Below are 26,207 nucleotides of genomic sequence, written 5' to 3' on the forward strand. Positions count from 1 at the left end.
ATTTGGGGAGGGGAATGTGGAGGGTGAGGAAAAACCTTTACACCCCCAATGTCATCCAGTCCCTTTTTTTCTCATACTCTCTAAACTTGTTCCTGGTGGCACTGGCGGTGACAGGGAAAATGCATCCTTTGGTGTAGATGTAGCTTCCTGCATTAACTGTCGCTGTTCATTCTTTTTGTCTTGTTTTCTCTACCGAACAGCTTCCCTCCAAGAGCAGGGAGTAGAAGGACCTGGGCAGAGCTCAGGTCATCGGTCCTAACGCTGAGTTGTCCTGAGGGGGTTAGAGGAGGCCAGTAATCTTGACCGGTGACTTGCCAGGGTGGCCTATGACCCAAATAAAAGAAAACTAGATTCTTGCCATCTAGTAAGTGCCAACACAGAGGGTCCACTTGTCAAATTGGGATTAAAGGTACATACTCTGGGGTAGGAATCTGTGTTATCCATAATGGGAAATAGGGCACTTGCTTCAGCCCTGCCAGGATTCTGGAAAGCATCTGGAGGTTTGGTTGCCTGCAAGAATGTTCTCGGAGCTGCTAGCAGGGGGACGAGCTGCACAACACTGGAGAAAGAATAAGTCGATGAGCCAGTTTACAGCAGAAATTGTGGATTTCACAGAGCAACTTTCTTTAACAAGAAGTCATGTGTTAGGATCTGTTTAAATGAATGGGATAAAGAGAATTCTAGCAGCCAACCCAGATCTGGTTTTAGGGTCTTAATACCAGAGGCAGATTCAGGGGAAAGCTACTTTGGACCCTATTATGTGTTCTCTGGATAGTGGTGTGAGGTTAAGTATATTCACCTGCCTCCTTAAGCCTTGATGGAGGATGTAAACATGGGAGGGAGGAAATTAAACACATCTGATAGCTAAGGAGAGGCCAGGGAGCTGTGTTCATAGTTGCTGTGGGTAGATTTGGGCAAGGTCCCACGTTGGAACTGCAGAACGAGGGGGGCACGTGGTGGTGGGAGGGTGGATCCCAGAGTGGTCCCATTGAACAGTTGCTGGCAACTGGATTGTGTGTGCCTGGTGAGAATTCTGCCCTGACAGTAACTCCTGTGTCTCTGTGTCTTTTAGTATCAAGTAGGGCAGCTGTATTCTGTGGCCGAGGCCAGCAAAAATGAAACAGGGGGTGGAGAAGGCGTGGAGGTCCTGGTGAACGAGCCCTATGAGAAGGACGGTGAGAAAGGCCAGTACACACACAAGATCTACCACTTACAGAGGTATGTGGCTGAGCAGCCAAGCCAGAAGGCAGCCAGGTATTGAAGTGGAGATCGTGGATAATGGGGGGTGTTTCCGGGTTATTAGCTGATTGCTCAGGTTGCTGTGAGAGTGGGTGTGTGTGACACTTCTTTGCTCACTTAAAGGGTTTTTATTTTTTACTTTATTATTCTTTTTTTTAACACTTGTCCCAACCAGGCTCCTAGTCCCCAGAGATGGTGGTATTTAGTTTCTTAGTTGTTTGTGAGTTTAGGGGTGTGTGTGTGTGTATGTGGTGTGTGTGTATGTAAGTGTGTGTTCCATTTTCTTTATTCTCTGATGTACATGAGATCAAGCTATGCATACTGTTCTCGACTTTGCTCCTATGTTACCTGTCATCATAGCTGCCTTCCACTGTCAGCGTATTCTGCCCTATTCTTTGAGAGGACGCCTGGCATTGTGCTGTACAGGTGTGCTGTGGCTCGTTTACCCCGTCCTCCCCTGACGAATGTTTATAGTCGTTTCCAGATGTTGACATACAGCATTCCCGTGCAATGTCTTGCACACAAATCTTGTGCTGTACTTATGTGTGTAAATTTGGAGTAAATGCTCCTAAAAGTGAAATTATAGGACAGGTAGTATTTTAAATTCTGATATTGTAAAATCAGTCACCAGAGAAATCTTGGTACTTCTCTGTGGATCAAGGGCATGAATGTTTAAAAGTGAGTCTGATTTGTATCCCCAAATCTATAGCAAACCATGCAAATTTGCTGAATCTCTAATTGAAACAGTAATATTTCAGTAGACTATAAGCAGCATTGAAAGCCATAATAAACATAACACCAGCTTCAGGGCGCCTGGGTTGCTCAGTTCGTTAAGCATCTGCCTTCAGCTCAGGTCATCATCCCAGCGTCCTCCGACTGAGTCCCACATCGGGCTCCTTGCTCAGAGGGGAGCCTGCTTCTCCCTCTGCCTGCAGCTCCCTCTGCTTGTATGCTCTCTTTCTCTCTGACAAATAAATAAAATCTTAAAAACAAAACGACAACAACAAAAACCATACACCAGCTTGAATGGAAGTTGAACCAAGCTAGTTTTAGAAACTATCCAATATGGGAAAAAATAAACTTGATAAATCTTTAACTGTGGTAAAACATGCATAACACAGGGGCGCCTGGGTGGCTCAATTGGTTGAGCCTCTGCCTTCGGCTCGGGTCATGATCTCAGGGTCCTGGGATTGAGCCCCGCATTGGGCTCTCTGCTCAGCATGGAGCCTGCTTCCTCCTCTCTCTCTGCCTGCCTCTCTGCCTACTTGTGATCTCTGTCTGTCAAATAAATAAATAAATAATTTTTAAAAAACCATGCATAACACAAAGTTCACCATTTTTACTATTTTTTAAAAGATTTATTTATTTGAGAAAGAGAGAGTATGAGAGCAGGGTTGGGGGTGGGCAGAGGGAGAGAGAATCCTAAGCAGACTGTGCTGAGTGCCAAGCCCGCTGAGGGGCTTGATCCCAAGACTTCGAGATCGTGACCTGAGTCAAAACCAATAGTTGGCCGACTGCACCACCCAGGCAGCGCCCCCCCCACTTTTTTTTTAAACACCATTTTTAAGTTCAGCGACTGTAAGTACATTCACAATGCTGTGAAACGTAAACCAGGATCTTAATTTCTAGTCACTGAACTGACTAGAAATGAAACCAATTTCATTTTCATTTGGGAATATCCCTGATTTAGTGTCGTCTAGTGCCCTGGAGCTGTAGAAGTGCTCGGTGTAGAGGTCGTGGATTGTGTGAGAGCTGGAACCAGGGAGCGGGCAGCACCGTGAAGTGGGGGATGTCTCGCCATGATCCCATTTCCTTGCCATTGTGCTCCTTGCCCTCCGTGTCTCGTCTGCATCCTCCTCCGTCCCTCCTCTGCGTTGACTACCAGCCAGCCAGTCCTTACTGAACCATTAGCAGCTGACTCGAATAAGGCTCAGGACATGCCTATCCCAAGTACATTTGGGGTTTTTTTAAAGAGCACTTTGCAAACAGATAGTGAGGTTGGTAGAAGGGGCCAGTTGGTTCCTTACGAGTCAGGTGGTCCAACCAAAGTGTCTGAGAGGAGGTCTGTACGTGTGGAGGGTGGAACTTGTCTTACCCTCTTCCTTTATTTTATTTTATTTTTTTTTTAAGATTTTATTTATTTGACGGAGAGCACAAGCAGGCAGAGAGGCAGGCAGAGAGAGAGAGGGGGAAGCAGGCTCTTCACTGAGCAGGGAGCCCAATGCAGGGCTCTATCCCAGGACCTGAGATTAAGACCCGAGCTGAAGGCAGAGGCCTAACCCACTGAGCCACCCAGGCACCCCTACCCACTTCCTTTAAAGAGAAGAGGTAAACTCTGAGCTGCCACCACCACTCTTTACTTAAACCCAAAACCCTCAACTGCAAAAACCAAAGCAAAACCAGCAGCGCCGAATGCCTTGAGCACCTCTCCTCGTTAGGATCAAGGCCTTCCTGTCAGCCATCTAGCTGCTGCAGTCAGAAACATGGGTTCCCCACCCCCGCTTTCCTCATCCCTCATATCAAGTCCTTTTGACTCCAACTCTTTTGGTACCTCTAGTGCTTCCATTTCCTTCCGTCATCTCTTGCATGGATTACTACAGCAGCCTCCTGACTGCTCTCCCTGCTTTTCATTTCTCTGTACAACTTCGAGTGTTCTGCCCAAAGATAGATGTGGTTGGTTTTCCTTGGGATCCTTGGGATCAAGTCCAGACTCCTTCACGTAACTTACAAGATCGTTTATGACCTAGCCTCTTCGTGTTCTCTTATATTCCCTGCCTCATAGCTTACATCAACTATTCCAGATTTATCTCCATTTCTCCCAGCTTTTCCCACCCCACTGCCATCCTTTTATTTAGCTCAGTCCTACTCATTCTCTACTCTGTGTGTTCATTTAATTCTTACTCTCCCTAAGGAGCCTCCCCATGTACCATACCGCCCACACCACGTTCTCCCCATGCTCTGCCCCCAGAGCCCAGTGCTCACCCACTGTGGCACACACTTAAAATGGTGCTAGCCTCTGCCTGGCTGGGTAGACTCCCCGCTAAAACATAAGCTCCAGGAAGTCAGGATCTATGTCTTTGTGATTTCTGTAGATCTCCTCGTGCTTGGCACACAGGAAGACTTATTTTGAATGAGTGCGGCAATGAGTGAATGAATCTCAGAGGGTTGCCCTGAGTGTCTGGATTGGCTCTCTGCCGGGCTTAGCTCTTTCGTCTTAGGCCTCAGGCGCTTAAGCTGATGAGATTGTTGGAGCCTACTAAAGACTGTATAGATTATCAGTTAAGAACTAAGGAAGAGGAATAAATGCATCTTAAAAAAAAAAAAGGCTCATACTGTACGTGCTGTTCTGTAACCTGAGACAAAACGAACTGAATGGAAGAAATATTTTGTCCTGGGAGGCAGATAGCCCTGAGACCCTCCTGGCCTCCCAGAACTTATGACAGCAGATCAGATCATCTTGGTCCCATATTCTCAGTCCAATAGCCAGTCACTGTGGCCCATAAACCTAGCCAGGTCCACTCAAAGATATCCCATCCTTAGCAGCGTGTAGTAGAAGGCCCTGGGCCCGGTGAGCTCGGGAAAAATGGGTCATGATAATGTAAGGACTGATAAACCACTGCAGGTAGCCAAGGGTCCCAGCTGCTGTCCTGTTCCCAATGGGTGGTGAGATGCTGGGGCGAGTTGTGGGTGGATGTTAGTAGGCAGCTGAGCTGGGGTATCAGGCTCCAACAGGTAGCTTCTCACACAGAGGAGTAACCTGCTTATCTCGTGGAGACTTGCTTGCCAACCCCGCTGAAGAAGTGGGAGCTATGGCCTGAAGACTGTGATGTACCAGCCCATCGTCTTCTCTGTTTTCCATTTCTCTTTGTAACCGCCTTTTCTTACCACAGCAAAGTGCCCACATTCGTTCGAATGCTAGCCCCAGAGGGAGCCCTGAATATACATGAAAAGGCATGGAATGCCTACCCTTACTGCAGAACTGGTAAGTGCAGACCGGGCCGGAAGCTGGAGTAGGGGCCCCAAGCTAGATGGGAGGGTGTGGTCAACTAGGTCAAGTAGGGGTGGCTGTGAATTAGGGTTTTGTGTTCCACCTCCATTTTCCAGAGTAAGTCAATGAAAGGATGAGCTTGGGGACTCCCCCCCACCTCAGGCTGGTGGTGAGTGTCACTGTCTAGTCGAGTGTGGCAACCATCTGGGGGGGGGGAACCACCAAGTAGTCACAACCTGAGATGGCACAGAACCAGCCCATCTTGGTTGGGTCGGTATAATAATGATGACTGTTTTCACTGTTTACAGAAGCAGTGTTCTCTGTTTAAATTGTGGAAAATACATACAAACAGAAAAAAATAATCACCCAGGCTGCTTCCATTTCTAGATAGTCAGTGTTGACATTTTGGTTTCTTTTTATCTAATTCTTTTTTTAATACTTACGCGTTTATCTCCAGGCACATTTTGAAGACAAATTTTAGATCAAATCATACTAGTTCTTAAATTGCTCATTTTTTATTTAGAATCTTTTCCCTGTCACCATAGAGTCTGCTATTTTTTAAGTTTGTAATGTCTGCATAGTGTTCCATCCTGTGAGAGCTCTGTGATCTTTCTAAACCACTTACTTATTGTTAAATATTGAAATTTCCAGTTTAATGTACTATATCTGGGTTTGGCTTAGAAACCAGCTTTGAGACCAAGGAAGTCTTGAAAGAGGCAGTCATGGGAAAGGACCTATAGGGTGATTTTCTTGCCCTGGGAGAGGGCCAGGCCTGACACCAAGAAAACGTAGCAACGAAATCCTGAATTTTTTTTTTAAAGATGTTATTTATTTATTTGACAGAGATCACAAGTAGGCGGGGGGCGGGGGGGCAGGGTGCGAGGGAAGCAGGCTCCCTGCTGAGCAGAGAGCCTGATGCGGGACTCCATTCCAGGACCTGATCATGACCTGAGCAGAAGGCAGAGGCTTTAACCCACTGAGCCACCCAGGTGTCCCCAAAATCTGATTTTGTTGGGAAAAAGTTGGAATAAGCCCAATTTTTTTTATGACAAAGGATTTAGAAACAGCTATTCCCTAAATATATAACACACAGAATATACATGCCAGATTTGTGTGGTAGGAGACAAAGAGGAGGGAGTTCACTGCTAAGAGCCCTGAAGTGATGGCTTATAAAAACCAGCATATTCGGGACGCCTGGGTGGCTCAGTTGGTTAAGCAGCTGCCTTCGGCTCAGGTCATGATCCCAGCATCCTGGGATCGAGTCCCACATCAGGCTCCTTGCTTGGCGGGGAGCCTGCTTCTCCCTCTGTCTCTGCCTGCCATTCTGTCTGCCTGTGCTTGCTCTCTCTCCCTCTCTCTCTGACAAATTAAAAAAAAAAAGGGGGGGGGCGCCTGGGTGGCTCAGTGAGTTAAAGCCTCTGCCTTCAGCTCAGGTCATGATCCGAGGTCCTGGGATCGAGCCCCGCATCGGGCTCTCTGCTCAGCAGGGAGCCTGCTTCCTCCTCTCTCTCTGCCTACTTGTGATCTCTGTCAAATAAATAAATAAAATCCTTTAAAAAAAAAAAATCTTTAAAAAAAAAACCCAGCATATTCTAAAATTTAAGGTGGGAGTAGAGGTGGAATTATTTTCTTAATCTTGGCTAGTCTTTTTTTTTTTTTTTTTAAAGATTTTTATTCATTTATTTAACAGACAGAGATCACAAGTAGGCAGAGAGGCAGGCAGAGAGAGAGGAGGAATCAGGCTCCCCGCAGAGCAGAGAGCCTGACGTGGAGCTCGATCCCAGGACTCTGGGAACACGACCTGAGCTGAAGGCAGAGGCTTTAACCCACTGAGCCACCCAGGCGCCCCTTGGCTAGTCTTCTAACTAGAATTTCTGGAAAGGAAAGACTTGAAGGAAGAGAACTTTCTATTCTAGACCTTCTAGGATTCCCTTTGAGTAGTTCATACTCTTAGCTTTTTAGGATTCCTAGGTCTTGAGGGCTAATACCGATCCATAACCTCAGAGGTCCCCTAGAATTTGACTGTGGGTTGAGTGACCTTTCCCCTAGACAGCCCACATTTGTCGGCATAGACAGTCTGGCTCTGAGGCCCTCCTGGCAGCCTCTACCTCCGTGTACTGTTACACTTGCCTTACTTGTTGGACTCCCCAGACTGTACCCGATGAGGGTCCTCCACCCATGTAGTCCTTATCCCGTGGACTTTGGGAGCGACTAAAGTCTAAAGCAGTAATCTCTCTCTCTAGTCTTCAGTGGCCCTGCAGAGGTTGAAGCACCTGGTGTCAGGAGATGTACAATCATGGATGGAACCTGGGATGTGTAACACTTAGAGTTTCACTGACGTAGCTGAAAACGCAAATGTCACTACTCCCCGGACATTGAGCAGGAAGTTGTTAAATTCTTGGAAAAGAGGCACATGCTTTCTTAAGACAGTGTGCACTGTGGCTGGGTGTGTCTTGTCTAGGGCCAAAGGTAAATTTTCTTTATGTCCAGGAGAGTTGCCATTGAACATGCGTCATAAGAACCTTAAGCAACGTGGTATAAGGGAGGCAAACCGACAGCTGGACTCTTCCATGCTTGGATCAGTGTTCTGCATACAGAGCTTTTGCCGACGGAGAGATGCTGCCACACCTCTGTCCTCTTTGTAATTCTGGGGAGAGCGTGCTACAGCCAACATGGGCATTTTTCTAGACGCCCAGTGTTCCTTCACATATCGTCTTGATCCTTGGCCGAAAGAAAAAAAAAAAAGAAAAATATAATTTCTAAATATTCAGTGAAGAGGAGAAGCAGGGAGTAGGGGAGGGAAGGTTGGTTTCCTCAAGTGGGTGCTGACCTCACAGTGAGAACCCTCCATCATATAGAACGGGTACATTAACTCTTAGATCTGCTTAGTTAGACATCGATCGCTCTTTCAAAGTGAGAGGAATAAGAAGGCTACTTTCCAGTTCCCTCTGGGGATTGGTGGGAGAAACGTCAGTAGTTCAGACTCCTTTGCGTGGCAGAAATAGATTAAAGTTTGAGGTGGGAATGGGTTAAGGAGCATAGGGTAAAAGTCCATGTGCCTTTTAGAAGGCTCTGCCCTCACTCTGAGTGGGACAAAAACAGATTTGTGATACTTTGTGCACTATCTGCTTTTTCTGTCCTCTTATTTCTTTCTGTTTCTTTCCTCCTGATGCTGATAGGTTAGGACAGGACGGAGGTGGTTAAGAGGAGGCAGGGCCTGTGAATGAAAGTAAGAAGAGGGAAATAAATGTTTCTCCTCCTGCCTCTCCCTCTAACCTTAACCCTGACCTAAGTACAGTCTCACTAAACATGTTTTTTTTTTTTAATAAAGATTTTTATTTATTTGACACAGAGAGATCACAAGTAGGCAGAGAGGCAGGCAGAGAGAGAGGAAGGGAAGCAGGCTCCCTGCTGAGCAGAGAGCCCGATGCGGGGCTCGATCCCAGGACCCCGGGATCATGACCCGAGCCGAAGGCAGAGGCTTAACCCACTGAGCCACCCAGGCGCCCCAACATGGTTTTAAAAAGTACCTTATGGGGCACCTGGGTGGCTCAGTGGGTTAAAGCCTCTGCCTTCGGCTCAGGTCATGATCCCAGGGTCCTGGGATCGAGCCCCGCATCGGGCTCTCTGCTCAGCAGGGAGCCTGCTTCCCTTCCTCTCTCTCTCTCTCTGCCTGACTCTCTGCCTACTTGTAATCTCTGTCTGTCAAATAAATAAATAAATAAATAAATAAATCTTAAAAAAAAATAAATAAATAAAAAGTACCTTATTAGTCTTATTCGGAGAGCCCTATTTCCCAACTGCAAAGGATTTCCTGAGACACCCCCCACCCCACCCCAGTGTACCTAGGGTTGCAGTTTAAAGAAAAGAAAATGGTCTGAATGCAGAGGTGTTGGGAGGGACAGTAGGCAGGACTAAAGAAGACTGGGGGAGATTGGTCACCCAGGTTGGCATTAAAGGCCAGGGAGGGTCAGCACCCTCATAGGTTCAGAAACCTAGTTCATCAGAACTGAGTGGATCTTTTTCTCAGGGTCCAGGAAAGACTGATGTACAAAAACCCCAAATGCCAATATGTTAAGTTATATTGAAATACAGAATTACCAATGACATTGGGTAATCCTGTTTGACGCTTAAGGATTAAGGTGTTCTTCCCGTGTGAGCTCTTCCCCTTGGGAAACCGGAGTAGAGTCAGAATGCCAACATGCGGCGGACATGCCTGTCGGCTTAAATGATCAGACTCTTGTGTCCGTTGGTGAGCATATTTTATCGCTACAGAGGCCAGACTAGAAGATTGCTTGGAAACATGGGTTCAGAGTCTGGTGGTTAGTTGGGGGAACCTTAATGGCTCCTGTCATCAGGCCGCATCCGGCTGACCCTGCAGTCTTCGTTCTAGAGATGGAGCTGCTGCTAGACGAGGCTTTGGCCGTCAGTGCAGCACAGGAGAATTGCTGCAGACCTGGCCCCGGTGCCCTTCTACTCAATGAATATCATGCCCACCATTTCCTTCTTTTGTTAACTGATTTTCTCCAAGCTGATAGTGGGGCCATTACTTGAGTAGGCCATGTGGTTATAATCCTAACCCGATGCTTTCTTGCAAGTACCTTTCACTGGATACAGGGAAATGACTAGTAGTTTCTTGGATTGTTTCTCCACAAGGTGGACCTTATCTCTTATGTTTCACTCTTCCCTCTTCTTCATCTCAGAGGTGACCGTAGTTTTAGCTTTGGAATTACGGAGTTTGACCGTTAGTCCCATAAACTGTCCCATATGGCCGTGTGACATCTGTCAGAGACTGAGATAACTCCTAAATTCAGAGGGTACAGGGTCATCTAGGCTGTTGTTAGGAGGAGAGCTGGGTTGTTCCCCAGTGACATTAGAGCTATAATCATTTTCTCTGATAAATAATTGAACCACGGTTTCCGAGGGGTCTCATTACAACGAGCAGGAACACAGAGGGCACGAGGTTTGGTTACAGTCAGAGGAAGCGTGCAGCAGGCAGACGGATAGTGCCTGGCCGAAAGTGCCCTCTCTGGGCCCCAGGAGGCAGCGGGACAGCAGGTGATCCTCTGATGGCAGAGTGGCGGGTCCCAATGCTTCAGGACGCCAGAGCCGGTCCCCTTTCCTCGCCCAGCTGCAGATAATCTCGGGGACTGATACCGGCATCACTTTAATGATATTCCGGATTGGGTCTCTTGGCTTCTGTAGGGAGGGAAACTTGAGGGTTGGTGCATTTGAGGGACCAAATGCCCCCAAGGGGCTTGAAGGGCGGTTGTGGACAAGCCCCAGGGTATGGAGAGCTCCTTACTGCCATGGTGCCTGGGCTCAAGGGGCAGATACTCATTCAGCCTCATTAATCTTTTTCTTTCTTTTTTCCATATCCTTGCCTTGGAGCAGTTATTACGGTAAGAATTCGGGGGAGCTGGCAGGTGGGTGTCTGTGTGTTGGGGCGGGCATTGTAAATGATCTATAAGAAGAGAAGAAATAAAAATGTCACCACACTGGAGGTTCCTGGGTATTTGTGTCTGTCAGCAGACCGGTGCTGTTGAAGCTTCATCCTCTTGCTCCTACTGAGGAATCTGTTAATTTGCAAAATGGCCTCTTGCTTTAAGCTCCATTAGCATGTGGCTTTGTAGGTCCAGCGCTCAGGACCGTGGGGCTCACGTGTGCAGGATGATCCGAGACCCTCCCCTGCCCTTCCTGTGCCATACCTTCTCGGGGTTTCTGAAACCGTTCAGCTGACCCAGTTGTGGCTTCCCCACGGGTGCAACGGTGGACCCCAGGGAGCACTGTCCACTGGCAAAATAGAGAAGTCAGCAAGGTGTCTTTTCTATGTCCACCCCCGTGTCATTGCCCCTTCTCTCCACCCTTCTTGGCACCCTCATCCAGGTGCCTGTCCCTGCTGCTAAACAGAGGTGGCTTTTGCCAGCCTGATTCTGGCTGAGGAGTTCGGAGGTTCATGTGTGCCCCTTCGAGGAGCACCACATTTTAAAAAGAACTAAGGGAGGAAGCACCGGGGATCCAGTAACGAGAAGAGAACTTCAGGCCTCGGCCAAATGCTGGCTGGTGGATGGGGTGCTGGTGAACCATTCCTCCTCAGGTTAATCATTAGCTCTTGGGCCAAAAGCAGGATGGTCGAGTGGTTAAACCCGTGGATTTCGAAGTCAGACGAATCTGGTTTTGAGGCCCAGCTCTGTTATTGTCTCTGCGGCCTTGAACAAGTCACCTCCCACCTTTGAACTTCCCTTGCCTCATCTATAAAAATGAGGATAATATTACTAGACCTGTCACAGGCTGGGATGAGAATTGAACAAGAGAATGTGCCCCTAGCGTATTGTGGGCTCCTAGTCAAGTTAGCTATTCCTGTAAGGGAGAGCCCGGAGTCTCTCAACCACCTGCCCTCAGTGATGGGAGATGGTTACTCTCCAACTTTGAGGCTAGTGACTGTGTTTTCCCCCCTTGCAGAATGAATACATGAAAGAAGACTTTCTGATTAAAATTGAAACCTGGCACAAACCAGATCTTGGCACCCAGGAGAATGTAAGTAGTGCTTCCAAGAGCCCAGGGACTTCCAGGCTCCTGGGTGGGGTCTTGAGGCTCTACCCATGGGCTTCTTCTTCCCTGTCCCGGGGCCATCTCTGTGGTCCCGTTTTAACAGCCTGTGCTTAGACCCTTCCTACCATCATGGGATTGCTCTGTCTCCAGTTTGCAAAACATGATCCCCAAAGATTCCTTCTAGGGCCTTCTCGTAGAGCTAAGATTGGTCTAAAATGCAACTCTTGGCACAGAGGAACCGTATTTTTAAAACATGAAGATTACAGCCTCTATAGAGCACAATGAGAACTCCTTAATTCTAACATGCACCTGTCCTTTTGACGTCAGCAATTCCACACCTAGGAATTTGACATGTAGCTGTCCTTCCACAGGTGTGAAATAACTTAGCCACAAGGATATTCATTGCAGCATTTTCCGTGTAGCCAAAGATGAAAAACAGTGTAAGAGCCCATCAGTAGAACACAGTTAAACTGTGGCACTGCCATACAGTGGCATAGTATGTAGCTGTTAAAAAGAACCAGTAGAAAACAGCCTTCAAGATAAAGTGATGCAGAACCATGTGTGTGCTACCGTTTGTTTGAAGAGAAAATTCTGTACATGCATGTTTGTGCATGGAATCCAGTAGCAGTGACGTTCCTTGGGAGGGGCCGAAAAGGTTTTTTTTTTTTTTTTCTTTTAAAGATTTTATGTATTTGACAGAGAGAGGCACAGCAAGAGAGGGAACACAAGCAGCGGGAATGGGAGACGGAGAAGCAGGCTTCCTGCAGAGCAGGGGGCCTGATGCGGGGCTCAATCCCAGGACCCCGGGACCATGACCTGAGCCGAAGGCAGACACTTAATGACTGAGCCACCCAGGCGCCCAAGAAAAAGTTTTTAAAAGCATCAAAGTAGGGGGTGCCTGGGTGGCTCAGTTAGTTTAAGAGTCCAACTCTTGGGGCCTGGGTGGCTCAGTTGGTTAAGCGACTGCCTTCAGCTCAGGTCATGATCCTGGAGTCCTGGGATCGAGTTCTGCATCAGGCTCCCACCTCCATGGGGAGTCTGTTTCTCCCTCTGACCTTCTCCTCGCTCACGCTCTCTCTCACTATCTCTCTCAAATAAATAAATAAAATATTAAAAAAAAAAAAAAAGAGTCCAACTCTTGATTTCGGCTCAGGTCATGATCTCAGGGCCGTGGGATCAAGCACTGCATTGGGCTCCAGGCTGAGCGCAGAGTTTGCTTGAGATTCTCTTTCCCTCTCTCTCTCCCCACTGCTCACATGCATGCATGTGCTCACATCCTCTTTCTGTCTCTCTAAATAAGAGATCAAAGCAGTCTGTGGCTAAACAGGCAGTATGTCCATGAGTGCTTGTAGTCAGTCTTTACAAAGAGGAACACACGGAAGTAACATAAGTGCTATAGGCAGCCCTGCGTGTTTGGGCCTGCTGAAACCAGAGCAGTAGTTCTCACACATGTATCTACTTAAACCCTCCTCCCATTCCTTTGGATAACTTTGCATGTAATTCTTTACTGGTGGGAATCTCACGTCTGTGGCTACGGGAATAGCTGTTCCTGGGTCTTCATTCTGGATAAAGGGTGCTTTGTAGCTGACAAAAACTACACCTTGGTCCTGTTTGTTCCTGCAGGTGCATAAACTGGAGCCTGAGGCGTGGAAACACGTGGAAGCCATATACATAGACATTGCAGATCGAAGCCAAGTACTTAGCAAGGTAGGAACTATTTAACGAGGTTGGCGGCCTTTGAGATGCAAAATGACTTCTAAGTTTCAGGGAAACCAAGGAACTATACCCAGCTTGGCTCAAAGGGAAGTTCTCTCTTGGCTGTTGTTGTTTTTTTTTTTATCTTTTAAATTAGAATTAAGAATTCTCTTATCTTGATTTGGGGATTCCACCAAGGAGATACTGGACTGTTTGGCCTCTGGAAATATCACCAGAGAGTGTAGGTGCTAAGGATAATTTGCTCAGCCGAAATGACACTTAACCTGAAACTAGTTCTCAAATTCATTTTTTCCAACCCAGTCATTAAAAAACATTCATTGCCTGACTGTTATGTTTGGAAGACTGTGTTCTGTGGGTTCCGTTCCAGCAGAATATATGACAGGTCAGATGCCCTCCCCTCAAAAAGTTGGTGGTGGCTTCTCGAGTAACACAGAGGGCAGCACACGCCTAGAAAAGGATAGTCTCTGCTAGATCATGAACTTGGAGAGAGCAGGGACCAGGTCTGTCCTGCTCGGGGCTGAGTTCCTAGGAAGTATTTCTTTAGGCAAGGAAAGGTTAGGTTCCTGCTCATTTAGTACTCTTCCTATTTGACAGAGGCCTGTTGGGATCAGGGCAGAGGAATTTGGCTCTCTGCCCATTGGTGGGGAGCAAGTGTTTGCTCTCCATGTCCCAGGGGTATGATACCTCTTTCCTGGAGTCACTCTCTCTGTGCTTAAAATACCTTGATTTGTGCATTTCCAAGAAGATATGAAAACTGTCTTGTGTTTTCCTTGCCTGTATCCTCACTTCCACCCTGTGGGGTGAAGTGAGTGGGTTTTTCAAAAAACTTTTTTTTTTTTTTTTTAAAGATTTTATTTATTTATTTGACAGAGCGAGATCACAAGCAGGCAGAGAGGCAGGCAGAGGGAGAGAGAGGAGGAAGCAGGCTCCCTGCTGAGCAGAGAGCCCGATGCGGGGCTCGATCCCAGGACTCTGAGATCATGACCTGAGCCGAAGGCAGCGGCTTAACCCACTGAGCCACCCAGGCGCCCCTCAAAAAACTTTTTATTTGAAGTATAGCAAAGTGAATATATCCCAATTGTGTAGCTGGATGGATTTTCTCAAATTGAACATATCCACATAGTTCTCAAGCAGAAATGCTAATGGAGAGTATGACTCTCTGTGTATTTTGTCAACTCTGGTTGTTTTGTGTGAGTAGAGAGAAGCAGAGGTGGGGAAGATCTAATTAATTTATTTGTTTCATTTGTTTAAGAATAGTCAACACAGCCATTTGCAACGACATGGATGGAACTAGAGGGTATCATGCTTAGCGAAATAAGTCAATCGGAGAAAGACAACTATCATATGATCTCCCTGATATGAGGGAGAGGAGATGCAAGATGGGGGGTTAAGGGGGTAGGAGAAGAGTAAATGAAACAAGATGGAATTGGGAGGGAGACAAACCATAAGTGACTCTTAATCTCACAAAACAAACTGATGGTTGCCGGGGGGAGGGGGGGTTGGGGGGGTGGGATTATGGACATTGGGGAGGGTATGTGCTATGGTGAGTGCTGTGAAGTGTGTAAACCTGGCGATTCACAGACCTGTACCCCTGGGGATAAAAATATATTATGTGTTTATAAAAAGTAAAATTAAAAAAATAATAATAAAGATCATAAAAACTTAAAAAAAAAAGAATAGTCAACACAAAAGGTTTATTTTTTTTAAGTACACATAAATCATCTTTTTAGCTTTGGGAAATACTTGATGACTTGTGTGTGTATGTGTGTGATTTGTTTTCTTCACTATTTTTTTAAGTAGTTACCATAGTAAGTTTGCCTTCCCTGAGCCTCTATTAGCCAGTGCAGAAGAAAAACCAAAGATTAAACTTTCCTTGAGGCTGATTCACATACAGCATTGGCTACATTGTAACTAGGTGAAGTGAGGCTGACAGTAGTACACAAGAGGATAGGTTCTATACATGGGACATTCCCAGTAATGATTTTATTAAACAAGTCAGTTAACTCTGACTTGTTTTATAGTTAGAGTTATATAAAACACTCTGGCCGTGTTTTATAGTCACCCGCAGAGGTTTAAAAAACAGACTATGCTGCCCTTACCTGCAGATACTCTTTTTTTTTTAATGAACATTGAAATTTAGTCAAATAATATCTAACACTTTTGAGTACTTACATAATTAAGAGATGATTCAGTGCTTTTCAAAAGGATCTGTTGCTCTGAGCAGTCTTTGTATTGCTTTTATTTTATTTTTTTAAAATTTTTTAATAAACATATAATGTATTTTTAGCCCCAGGGGTACAGGTCTGTGAATCGCCAGGTTTACACACTTCACAGCACTCACCATAGCACATACCCTCCCCAATGTCCATAACCCCACCACCCTCTCCCGACCCCCCTCCCCCCCGGCAACCATCAGTTTGTTTTGTGAGATTAAGAGTTTCTCATGGTTTGTCTCCCTCCTGATCCCATCTTGTTTCATTTATTCTTTTCCTACCTCCCAAAACCCCCACATTGCATCTCCACTTCCTCATATCAGGGAGATCATATGAGAGTTGTCTTTCTCCGATTGACTTATTTTGCTAAGGATAATACCCTCTATTTCCATCCATGTCATCACAAATGGCAAGATTTCATTTCTTTTGATGGCTGCATGGTATTCCATTGTATAGATATACCACATCTTCTTTATCCATTCATCTGTTGATGGACATCTAGGTTCTTTCTATAGTTTGGCTATTGTAGACATTGCTACCTGCAGATATTCTTACTTGCTGGATTTTAGGTAGAGTGGCCCAGAAATCTGAATTTTGAAAAACTTTTCCTTAGTAATTTGGGTGCTTATCCCGGTTGAAAATCTCTGTCTTAAATAGTGGAAATATGTGCCTACTCAGACAGTCCTGTGACACGTTAATATGGGTAACATTGAAAACAAACCATGGCAGAGAAGATCACAGCGCTTCTCTGAGGCAAATGTAAACCGTTATGTATCGTGTTTATAACATTTTCCCATATTTTCTCTACACCAGCAGCTTCGAGACTGGTATGAAATATACTCTCATGGAAAAATCTAATCTCTGTCTCCCTCCCTTTCCCTCCCTCCCCCTCCTTCTCCCTCCCTCTCCTTCCTACTCCCTCCTTCTTACTCCCTCTTTCCCTTCCTCCCCAACTCCAATTCTACAACTTCTTTCAGGATTACAAGGCAGAGGAAGACCCAGCAAAATTTAAATCTATCAAAACAGGCCGAGGACCCTTGGGCCCAAATTGGAAGGTGCAGTTCACACCCTCACCACCAGGGGGAAGGGCGTTGCATGGGCAGACCTCTCCCCAGGGAGGGTGGGCTAAGGGAGAATGGGAGGTCGGCCCTCTTAGTTACTTGTCTGCCTGTATGTGTGTCTCTAATACAGCAAGAACTTGTAAATCAGAAAGACTGCCCGTACATGTGTGCATACAAACTGGTTACTGTCAAGTTCAAGTGGTGGGGCCTGCAGAACAAAGTGGAAAACTTTATACATAAGGTAAATGACCAGGGTGAGGCCTCCCCTGTGTGTGTGTGTGTGTGTGTGTGTGTGTGTGTGTGTGTGTGTTGGTGGGGGTGTATTTTGCCCAACAAGAGAAGATCATACAACCCACATGACTTGTGTCCAATGATGGCTGACATCAGAATATTTCAGTTTGAGTTCCCTGACCTCCACTTCCCCTTTCACTTATCTGTCCTACAGCTTTATGCCATTATCCAGGGGCACCACATGTGACAGGGAAGGAAACTGAAGTTAAAAAAAAAAAAAAGGAAAGGAAACAGGAAGGGGCTTGCTATGACTGAACTGCAGATAAAACTCAAGTCTTTCTCTTTTTATGAAGCCAAAAGGCAAGAGGCTCTAGGAGCCAAATTCTCCAGTGCCCTGAATTCTTGAACCAGATAGACCTAAGGCATTTTTATAGCTTTTTCTCTGATGTGTTAGAGCCTCATTCTTGGGCCCCCTTTCATACCTGCTGGCCAGTTTTAACCTGGCCTTGGGCTCTAGAGATAAGAGGGACTGTTGGCACAGTTGTTTCTGGGCCTTGGCTGACCCATGAGCTCGTAGGCTGCCTATCTTGGTAGCATTTTGGGCACAGGGCCTAGCTCTGAGGTAGGTACCTGTACTCTCCAGGGGGCTTCCTCCTCCTTGAAGCAATACCTATTATCACATGAGGACAAAAGTCACTGACCTTTGGGACCTGTGGGCTCATTTGTGTAAGCCAGCCAGGCACCTCTTCTCCTGACCTCTTCAAGAAAGTGGGCTTAGTAACACGGAGATCGTGAGAGGGGAGCTGCAGCAGTGGCCTCTACCTTCTGAGTTCTAACTAGGTCCCCTCCTTTTTGTAGCAAGAAAGGCGTCTGTTTACAAACTTCCACAGGCAGCTGTTCTGTTGGCTCGATAAGTGGGTTGACCTGACTATGGACGACATCCGAAGGATGGAAGAAGAGACGAAGAGACAGCTAGATGAGGTAAGTGGGCTCCTGGAGGAGACTGGGCTCCCGGCTCTGTAAATCCATGAAGGAGACTGCCCCGTAGGGCTGTTCCTGAGGGCACCACCTGTGGCTCGAGGAACATATTCGTGTCTGCAGGAGTAAGGTCTGGTGCCAGGTAGTTGAGAACCGCGAAGACGAGAACAGCTAGTGCTCTTGAACTGGCAGTCTAGCTGAGGTCTTGGCGTATCGAGAGAGACAAATATGGCAGTGTGTGCCACATGCCAAGTGAGTAACTCTGGGGGGTTGGGGAAGTCCCACTGGGCTGCAGTATTGGAGGTGACTGTGGGAGGAGGCAGGCTGGCCCGAGGCGTGAGGACCGTCCATGTCCCCCACGGAGGACAGCAACAGCTCAGCCACAAATAACTACTCTGTAAGGTTGTTTTGAGCTCTTTTTAGAGTTTGGACCCTTGGCCCTTTGTGGTGGGGGGAAGGGAGGGCTTGGCATGGAGCCAAGGAGGAGGGCTGTCTGCTCCATGGGAGCTGAAGGCCTAATGCTCCTGCTTCATTTGGGGATGCTTCTCTGCGAGGCTCACTCTGAGATCGTCAGTAAGGAAGGTTTATGTCCTTCCTGTGTGTGAGGGCACCATTCTAGGGCTTTTACCCACACCATCTCCAATGATCCTTGCCATACCTATGAGGAGACACCACTGTTCTTGCCATCCTCCGATGAGGAAGGTAGAGGCTCTGAGAGTCCAGCTCCGTGCCCAAGGTCATACAGCTTGCAGGTGACACAGTCAGGGTAAGAGTCATAGCTCTCAATCACTTGGCTTCTCTTCCTCCCTTAAATGCCATCTGGAGCCCTCCTGCCCTCTCGGGGCTAAAAATAAGGCAGGAAGCTCTGTTTCATAATTGCCATCCATCTCTCCCTCCTTGCCCTGGGTGAGTTGGCCTGGAGCCAGAGGTCGGCAGGCATCGCTGTGCCCAGCCTTGCCCACCTCCCCAGCAGTGCCTTGGACAAGACCCAGGCCTGACTGCCTGCGGTGCCCCCGTTTCATGGGGCTGGTCTTGGGTGCAGACTTGGCCTAGGAGTTCTTCCTTTCTTAGCTCCTGTTGAAGGCAGATGTTCTGGTTATTCATCCAGCTACATTTGGCAGGGAAGTGGCAGGATTTTGGACACCGGTCCTGATTCTTCGGCTAAGGATCTTCAGGAAGTGGTAGGTGTTAATGTCCAGGATGCTGGGGATTCTGGCTATGTAAAAGAGGCCTGAGTGCTTTTGGTTACCTGAGTCCTGACCAAAAAAAAGTTACCAAACAGAGTTGTGTGGAGACTTTGGGGTTTAGGCTGGAGCCTTAGGCACCCACACCTGACAAAGGCCAGCTGAAAGTATGCAGGGGTTCGGGGAAGCATTTATGGATAGCCTTTTACTCTTTGGGTAGAATTTGAATTCCTGGAGCTGGAAGAACTCTCCAGAGGAGCTACTGGATCTGCCTCCCTCAGGTCCAAAGTTTGAAAGCCCTCACCATTAGGGAAGTCTTTTTGTGTGTTCCTCCCTTCTCTCTGTGTGTTCCTCCATTCTGTGGAGAATTGTGCAAAAAACCTGGAAGACCACTATCCTCCAGGATAACTGCGAATGCAGGAAACCCGTTTTAGAATTGGAAATTTTTTTTTTTTTTTAAAGATTTTATTTATTTATTTGACAGAGAGAAATCACAAGCAGGCAGAGAGGCAGGCAGAGAGAGAGGAGGAAGCAGGCTCCCCGCTGAGCAGAAAGCCCGATGCGGGGCTTGAACCCAGGACCTGGGATCATGACCCGAGCCGAAGGCAGCGGCTCAACCCACTGAGCCACCCAGGCGCCCCTAGAATTGGAATTTTATTTTATTTTATTTTATTTATTTAAAGATTTTATTATTTTGAGAGAGAGAGCACAAACTGGGAAGAGGGGCAGAGGGAGAAGCAGACTCCCTGCTGAGCAGGGAGCCCAATACAGGACCTGATCCCAGGACTCTGGGATCATGACCCGAACCGAAGGCAGACACTTAACCTATGGAGCCACCCAGGCACCCCTAGAATTGGAATTTTAAATAGTTTGCAGTGGAAGAGAAAGCAAAACCAAGTCTGTGTCACTGGGGGACATCTTTTGACCCCATTAGCAACTGTACTGGACCTTTGTGTGCTAACTATACCTCAGACTTGTTTTTTGTTTTTGTTTTTGTTTTTAAGATTTTATTATTTATTTGACAGAGATCACAAGTAGGCAAAGAAGTAGGCCGGGCGGTGGGCGGGGAGCAGGCTCCCTGCCAAGCAGAGAGCCTGATGCAGGACTTGTTCCCAGAACCCTGGGATCATGACCTGAGCCGAAGGCAGAGGCTTAACCCACTGAGCCACCCAGGCGTCCCTCAGACTTGTTTTTTTTTTTTGCTCTTTTTTCCCCCCTTCCTTCTAAAAATATTCTTATCAGCTTTATTTTTAGTTTCATTTCTTAATTTTAAAAAATCCCACTTTATTGGGATATGACTGATAAACAGAAAGCCGCACAGGGGTGCCTGGGTGGCTCAGTCAGGTAAGCATCCGACTCTTGGTTTCAGCTCAGGTCATGATCTCTCTCTTGGGAGAAGGAGCTCTGCGGGGAGTTCAGCAGACAGTTGGCTTCCCCTCTGCCTTTGCCACCCCCTCCTCCACCCTGCTCGTGCTCTCTTGCTCTCATAAGTAAATAAAATCTTTAAAAACACTTATTTATTTAAGAGAGAGTATGTGCATGAGCAGTTCCGGTGGTAGGCAGGAGCGGGAGGGGGAGGATCTTAAGCAGGCTCATGCTCAGTGAGGTACCAGATGCAGGGTTGGATCTAACTACACTAAGATCATGATCTGAGCCGAAACCAAGAGTTGGATGCTTAACTGATGGAACCACCCAGACGCTCTGTGCACATATTTAATCTATCCATCTTGATGAGTTTCAGATAAGTATACACCTGGGAAACCACCACGACAACCATTGCCATAAACAAAAACATCACCTCCAGAAGTATTTTCATGATTTTCAAACTCAGTATCCCAGGTTTAGAAGGGAGAAGCTGTCCTCCTCTGCCCTGCACCTCAAATCCTGCTGCCACCCCCACCCACCCTTGCTCAAGAAGCAGGCCCTTGCTGTTCTTTTGGTTGTTTCTCTTGTTAATTACCCATCTATTTCCAAAGAATATACTTATGCGCTTAATTCTTCGTTTCTCAACTTTAGATATTAGTGGTTGACTTTTCCTATGGAAGATTTAATTCCTATACCCCACCCACCACTCACACCCTCTTTTCCTTCCTCCAGTGTCACAATTTGGAGTGAATTCATTATTCAGGGTTTATATTGTGACAACTTTGTCATTCTTCTCCCCAACTGAGCACTTTAGTCTGCTCCTGATATTTGTTCCTTTCTTGGAAAACTCTTGTTTTTTTGTTTTTAAGAAGTTAGCCTGAAACTAATATTACAATGTATGTTAACTGGAATTTAAATAAAAACCTGGAAAAAGTAAGATAAGAAGTTAGTAATTGCTTCCCTCCCTTTTGCTAGCTTAGTTTTATGTATCTCTGTCATTAAGTTTTGTTTTTGAGTCCTTACAGGGTTGGTCTGGTCTGATTGGTATGTGATGCACACTGCGTAATAATTTGGGTGATGTCAGTCCATCCTTATTGATTTGTCCCCCCTCAGTTTTCGGGTTTGTTTTTTTTTTAAGATTTTATTTATGAGAGAGAGAGAGCACGTACATGAGCACAGAGGGGAGGAACAGAGAGGGAGGGACAAGCAGACTGTGTGTGCACTGAGCACAGAGCCTAATTCAGAATCCCTGAGATCATGACCTGAGCCAAATCCAGAGCCAGCCACTCAACTGACCAAGCAACCCAGGTGCTCCAAGGTCTCTCCTCAGTTCTAGATGTTTTTATATTGTAAGTTCTCTCTCTTTGTATCACAGTTTTCTCCCCTCTGTTTTCTTCCTGGAATTTTTTTTTTTTTTAAGATTTTTTATTTATTTATTTGTCAGAGAGAGAGAGAGAGGGAGAGAGAGCAAGCACAGGCAGACAGAATGGCAGGCAGAGGCAGAGGGAGAAGCAGGCTCCCTGATGAGCAAGGAGCCCGATGTGGGACTCGATCCCAGGATGCTGGGATCAAGCCCCGCATCGGGCTCTCTGCTCAACGGGGAGCCTGCTTCCTCCAATCTCTCTCTCTGCCTGCCTCTCTGCCTACTTGTGATCTCTTGTCTGTCAAATAAATAAATAAAAATCTTTAAAAAAAAAAAAAAAAAGTCAGACCTCATGAATTGACCTAATTTTCTTACATTTTTCTCTCCCTTTTTGTTTTTTTTTCTGGAAGATATTTTCCAATGTTAACTTCTCGCCTGTTGAATTTAAAAACATTTTATTTTTAAAATAATTTTGTTTTTTGAGCGTGTTTTTTTTAAAGATTTTATTTATTTATTTGAGAGGAAGACCATGAGTAGGGGGAAGGGCAGAGAGAGAGGGAGAAGCAGGCTCCCTTCTAAGTGTGGAGCCCGACCGAGGGCTCCATCTAGGGACCCCAGGATCATGACTTGAGCCAAAGGCAGACACTTCAACCAACTGAGCCACCCAGGTGCCACTTAAAACATTATAAAGCACTTCTTGTGCTGTGTTCTTTTTCTTTCTTTCTTTTTTTTTTTTTTTACAAGTTTTTGTTTTTTTTTAAAGATTTTATTTATTTATTTGACAGAGAGAGAGATCACAAGTAGGCAGAGAGGCAGGCAAAGACAGAGAGAGGGGGAAGCAGGCTCCGTGCTGAGCCAAGAGCCCGATGTGGGGCTTGATCCCAGGACCCTGAGATCATGACCTGAGCCAAAGGCAGAGGCTTTAACCCACTGAGCCACCCAGGTGCCCCATGTGTTCTTTTTCTTAAGTACTTTTTCTGTTGTTCTTTGTGCATTATCTTCCTTTTCTAAAGCAATGGCTTTTTGGTTTTGTGTTTGGTTTTCGAGGTTTCTCTGCCCCCTGTATGTTCTTTGTTTCCTCCGAGAATTCAGGGAGGGAACACCAGGGCACACCAGAGCCAATTTTTTTTTTTCTCACTTAGAAATAAGTCACCCGTTTTCAGTCCTACTTGCACTCCCACCCTGGAAGGTACTTGTGCTTCCAGTTCCCGAGCCTTTGGAGAACCTGCAGCACAAATAGGTCTGTCCTTCTTAGGCACTTGGGTGTTAGTTGTGCTGCTCTGAGAATTAGTGCTACTCATCCATCCATATTTCATCTTCCAGAATGTTGCTGCCATCTCTTATCTGCTGTTCTTGTTGCCTTCATGGTTTTAAATCTTTTGTTTACTCCTTTACTCTCATTGTAGTAGGGCTTGGGGAAGGAATAGCAATAAATGCATGTTTACAATCTGCCATGATTAACTATAAATTTGCAGTAGGATTTATGACCCTTATTCTTTGATTAATGCTCAGCAGCCTAGGATGGGTGGATTTTTTTTGTGAATTATGAGAGGTCACTTTAAGGCACAGTCACCATTACTGTGACTCTAGTCCCTATGGGAGGGTGGACTCACCATTCTTGGATGAAACTCAAGGATTTGAGAAGCAAGGGATCAAGAGATTTGTCCTTTGCCCTAAAAAGAAAAATGTCAGGAAACATGTGCCTGTAGGAGAGCAGTGTCTGTCCATCTGTCTTTCTCCCTCCTTTCCTCTTTCCCTCCCATCTTCCCTCTCTTTTTCTCCCTGTCCCTTGCTCTTGCTCTCTTAAGAGACTCATAATCTCAAAATTGGAAGAAGTCACCTTGAAGGTCACTTAGTCCAATTACCTGTCCAGTGCTTGAGTCCTCTCTGCAGCTTCCCTACTGGCCTGAACTTGATCACCTTCTATATTGGGGAACTCACTATCTCTTGAACATGGTAATAAAAATATTTTTATTACTAATAGAAGCTAACGTTTTATTGGGGTCTTACTATATGCCTGTTGTGTGTGGTTAGCATTCTCCAGGAACGATGTCATCAAGTCGTCATGTCAGCCTGTGCCAAAGTATTATTTTCCTTTTAGAGATAAGAGAAACTGGGGGACCTGGGTGGCTCAGTGGGTTAAGGCCTCTGCCTTCGGCTCGGGTCGTGATCCCAGGGTCCTGGGATCGAGCCCCGCATCAGGCTCTCTGCTTGGCGGGGAGCCTGCTTCCTCCTCTCTCTCTCTGCCTGCCTCTCTGCCTCCTTGTGATCTCTGTCTGTCAAATAAATAAATAAATAATCTAAAAAAAAAAAAGAGATAAGAGAAACAGGCTCAGAGAAGTTGAGGATACCTTCTCGTTCAGTGAACAAGTGCCACCTGGGGCTTTGGCCACTAATTTTGTAGATAATGAACCTGGGAGAAGAGAACTTTGAAAATTTTTAAGAAAACTTGTTTCCTGATTGACCTCTAGAACATTTGCTTAAAGCTGGCAGAGATACAGTGTGCCAGTTAGAGTGCATGATTAAGAGTCTGCAGCATTTTCTTTCCCAGCCTTCTGAATGGGGCTTCCTTCCAAGTCCCTGTGGGCTCCATGATTCCTTTGGTCCCTCCAAAGCACATCTGTTTATGAATCTCGGAGCCTCCTTGTAGTCAGTCTCGCTGTCCACACACTTGCGTGTCAGTGTGCCTGTCCTTTCTAATCTCCTGCATCTTGATGTAGAGATCCCTTGCTCCACCCTATGGCTTTCTGACATGGATGATGGATCACCATCATTTTTAGATTTTAATTCTTAATCTCTGAACTGGTTACCCAGGGACTGTGTAATTGTCCCTGTGCAGTGAAATGCGTGGCAGGACACTATACCCCCAGAGTTTCTAGTTTGTGATTGGGGTAGATAGAAGCTTGGAGAGTGAAGCTGATGGAGAGAAACCACTCAGTGCTGGGCCTCAGCTGAGTGGGGAGTGAGATTCCAGTAGCATGTGCACAGGGCAGAGCTAGCTCAGTGTCTTAAGGCTGAACGATCCCTGTATGTGGAGGATGTTACTGTTCTGTGGCTTCTTAATTCTCTCTCACCTGCCCAACAATGATTGACCCCAGGGCAGGCCACCTGGAACACCGGCCAGCATCTTGAGATATGGAAATAGCTTTCTTTTCTTTTTAGGTACAGTCATTTTTCAATATTAAGGTAATACATAAACATTAAACTTTTTTTTGGAAATAGTGAAAAGCAGAAAGAAATCACGTGTACTCTATTTAAAGACAACCTCTAGGGGCACCTGGGTGGCTCAGTCGGTTGAGCATCCGACTCTTGGTTTTGGCTCAGGTCATGATGTCGAGGTCATGGGAACGAGGGTCATGGGGTTGAGTCCAGCTCCTCGCTCAGCACATAGTATCCTTGAGATTCTCTCTCCTTCCCTCTGCTGCCCCCTCCTCACTCGCTGGCATGCATGTGCGCTCTTTCTCTCAAAATAAATAAATAAAATCTTTAAAGACAGCCTCTAAAACATTTTAAGTCTTTCTACACACTTATTTAGCTATGATTCATATTGCATGGGCCAAATGAGTATCCTCTTTTTTCTGGGAACATTGTAACAAGCATATAGCATTATAACGAATACAAAGTTTCCCACGAAAAGAGTCTCTTCACATACATGTTTCTGACTGACCTCTGTTGGATTTTCATTTGTTTCCAGGTTCTCACTGCTACAAATAATGCCGCGATGAAAATTTTTGTGCACTCGGTTTTTTGGATTACTGTTTGGATCTGGATTATTTCCTTAGAATAAATTCCTACAAATGGAATTAGAGAATTTAAGGCTCTTATTATTACCAAATTTCTTTTCCAAAGGGCTTTCTCAAGAGTTTCTAAAAACAATTCTGCATGTGCTTCATTTCTCTTCCTTCAGGAATGCTTGGTCTGTGGTTGTTTTTCAGTGTCTTAAATGGATTTTGTTTGTTTGCTAGTTCTATTTTTTTATTAAACTTTTTATTTTGAAATGATTATAAGATTCATATGCAGTTATAAGAACTAATACACAGAGATCTCTTTCTCCCAATGGCAACATGTTGCAAAACTATACCACAGGTATCACAACCAGGATATTGACATTGATACTTCTACTAGTTTTTTGTGGGTTGTTTTTTGTTGTTGTTTTTGTTTTGTTTTGTTTTTGTAATCAAAGGAGTGTTTCATACATCATAGTAAAAACAATTTTCAAAAGCTGTAGAAAAATAGAAGCATCTGGCTGGCTTATTTAGAAGAGCATGCAGCTCTTTGAGCTCGGGGTTCTGAGTTTGAGTTCCATGTTGGGTACAG

At 45.9% G+C, this 26,207-nt stretch overlaps 1 protein-coding gene across 1 annotated transcript in view; it reads left to right on the top strand.

The window, feature by feature from the left end:
- LOC111151738 (phosphatidylinositol transfer protein alpha) overlaps nucleotides 1–26,207 on the top strand; it is a 40,781-nt gene that overhangs the window by 8,355 nt on the left and 6,219 nt on the right. The window contains exons 3-10 of the mRNA XM_022509911.1: nucleotides 1,073–1,218; nucleotides 5,130–5,221; nucleotides 10,622–10,629; nucleotides 11,690–11,764; nucleotides 13,403–13,486; nucleotides 16,686–16,763; nucleotides 16,900–17,010; nucleotides 17,859–17,981. Coding sequence (XP_022365619.1) covers nucleotides 1,073–1,218; nucleotides 5,130–5,221; nucleotides 10,622–10,629; nucleotides 11,690–11,764; nucleotides 13,403–13,486; nucleotides 16,686–16,763; nucleotides 16,900–17,010; nucleotides 17,859–17,981 — 717 coding nt within the window. The remainder of the gene's footprint in view (nucleotides 1–1,072; nucleotides 1,219–5,129; nucleotides 5,222–10,621; nucleotides 10,630–11,689; nucleotides 11,765–13,402; nucleotides 13,487–16,685; nucleotides 16,764–16,899; nucleotides 17,011–17,858; nucleotides 17,982–26,207) is intronic.

Source organism: Enhydra lutris, unplaced genomic scaffold (assembly GCF_002288905.1).
Source record: "Enhydra lutris kenyoni isolate GAN:26980312 unplaced genomic scaffold, ASM228890v2 scaffoldscaffold26, whole genome shotgun sequence".
NCBI lineage: Eukaryota > Metazoa > Chordata > Mammalia > Carnivora > Mustelidae > Enhydra > Enhydra lutris.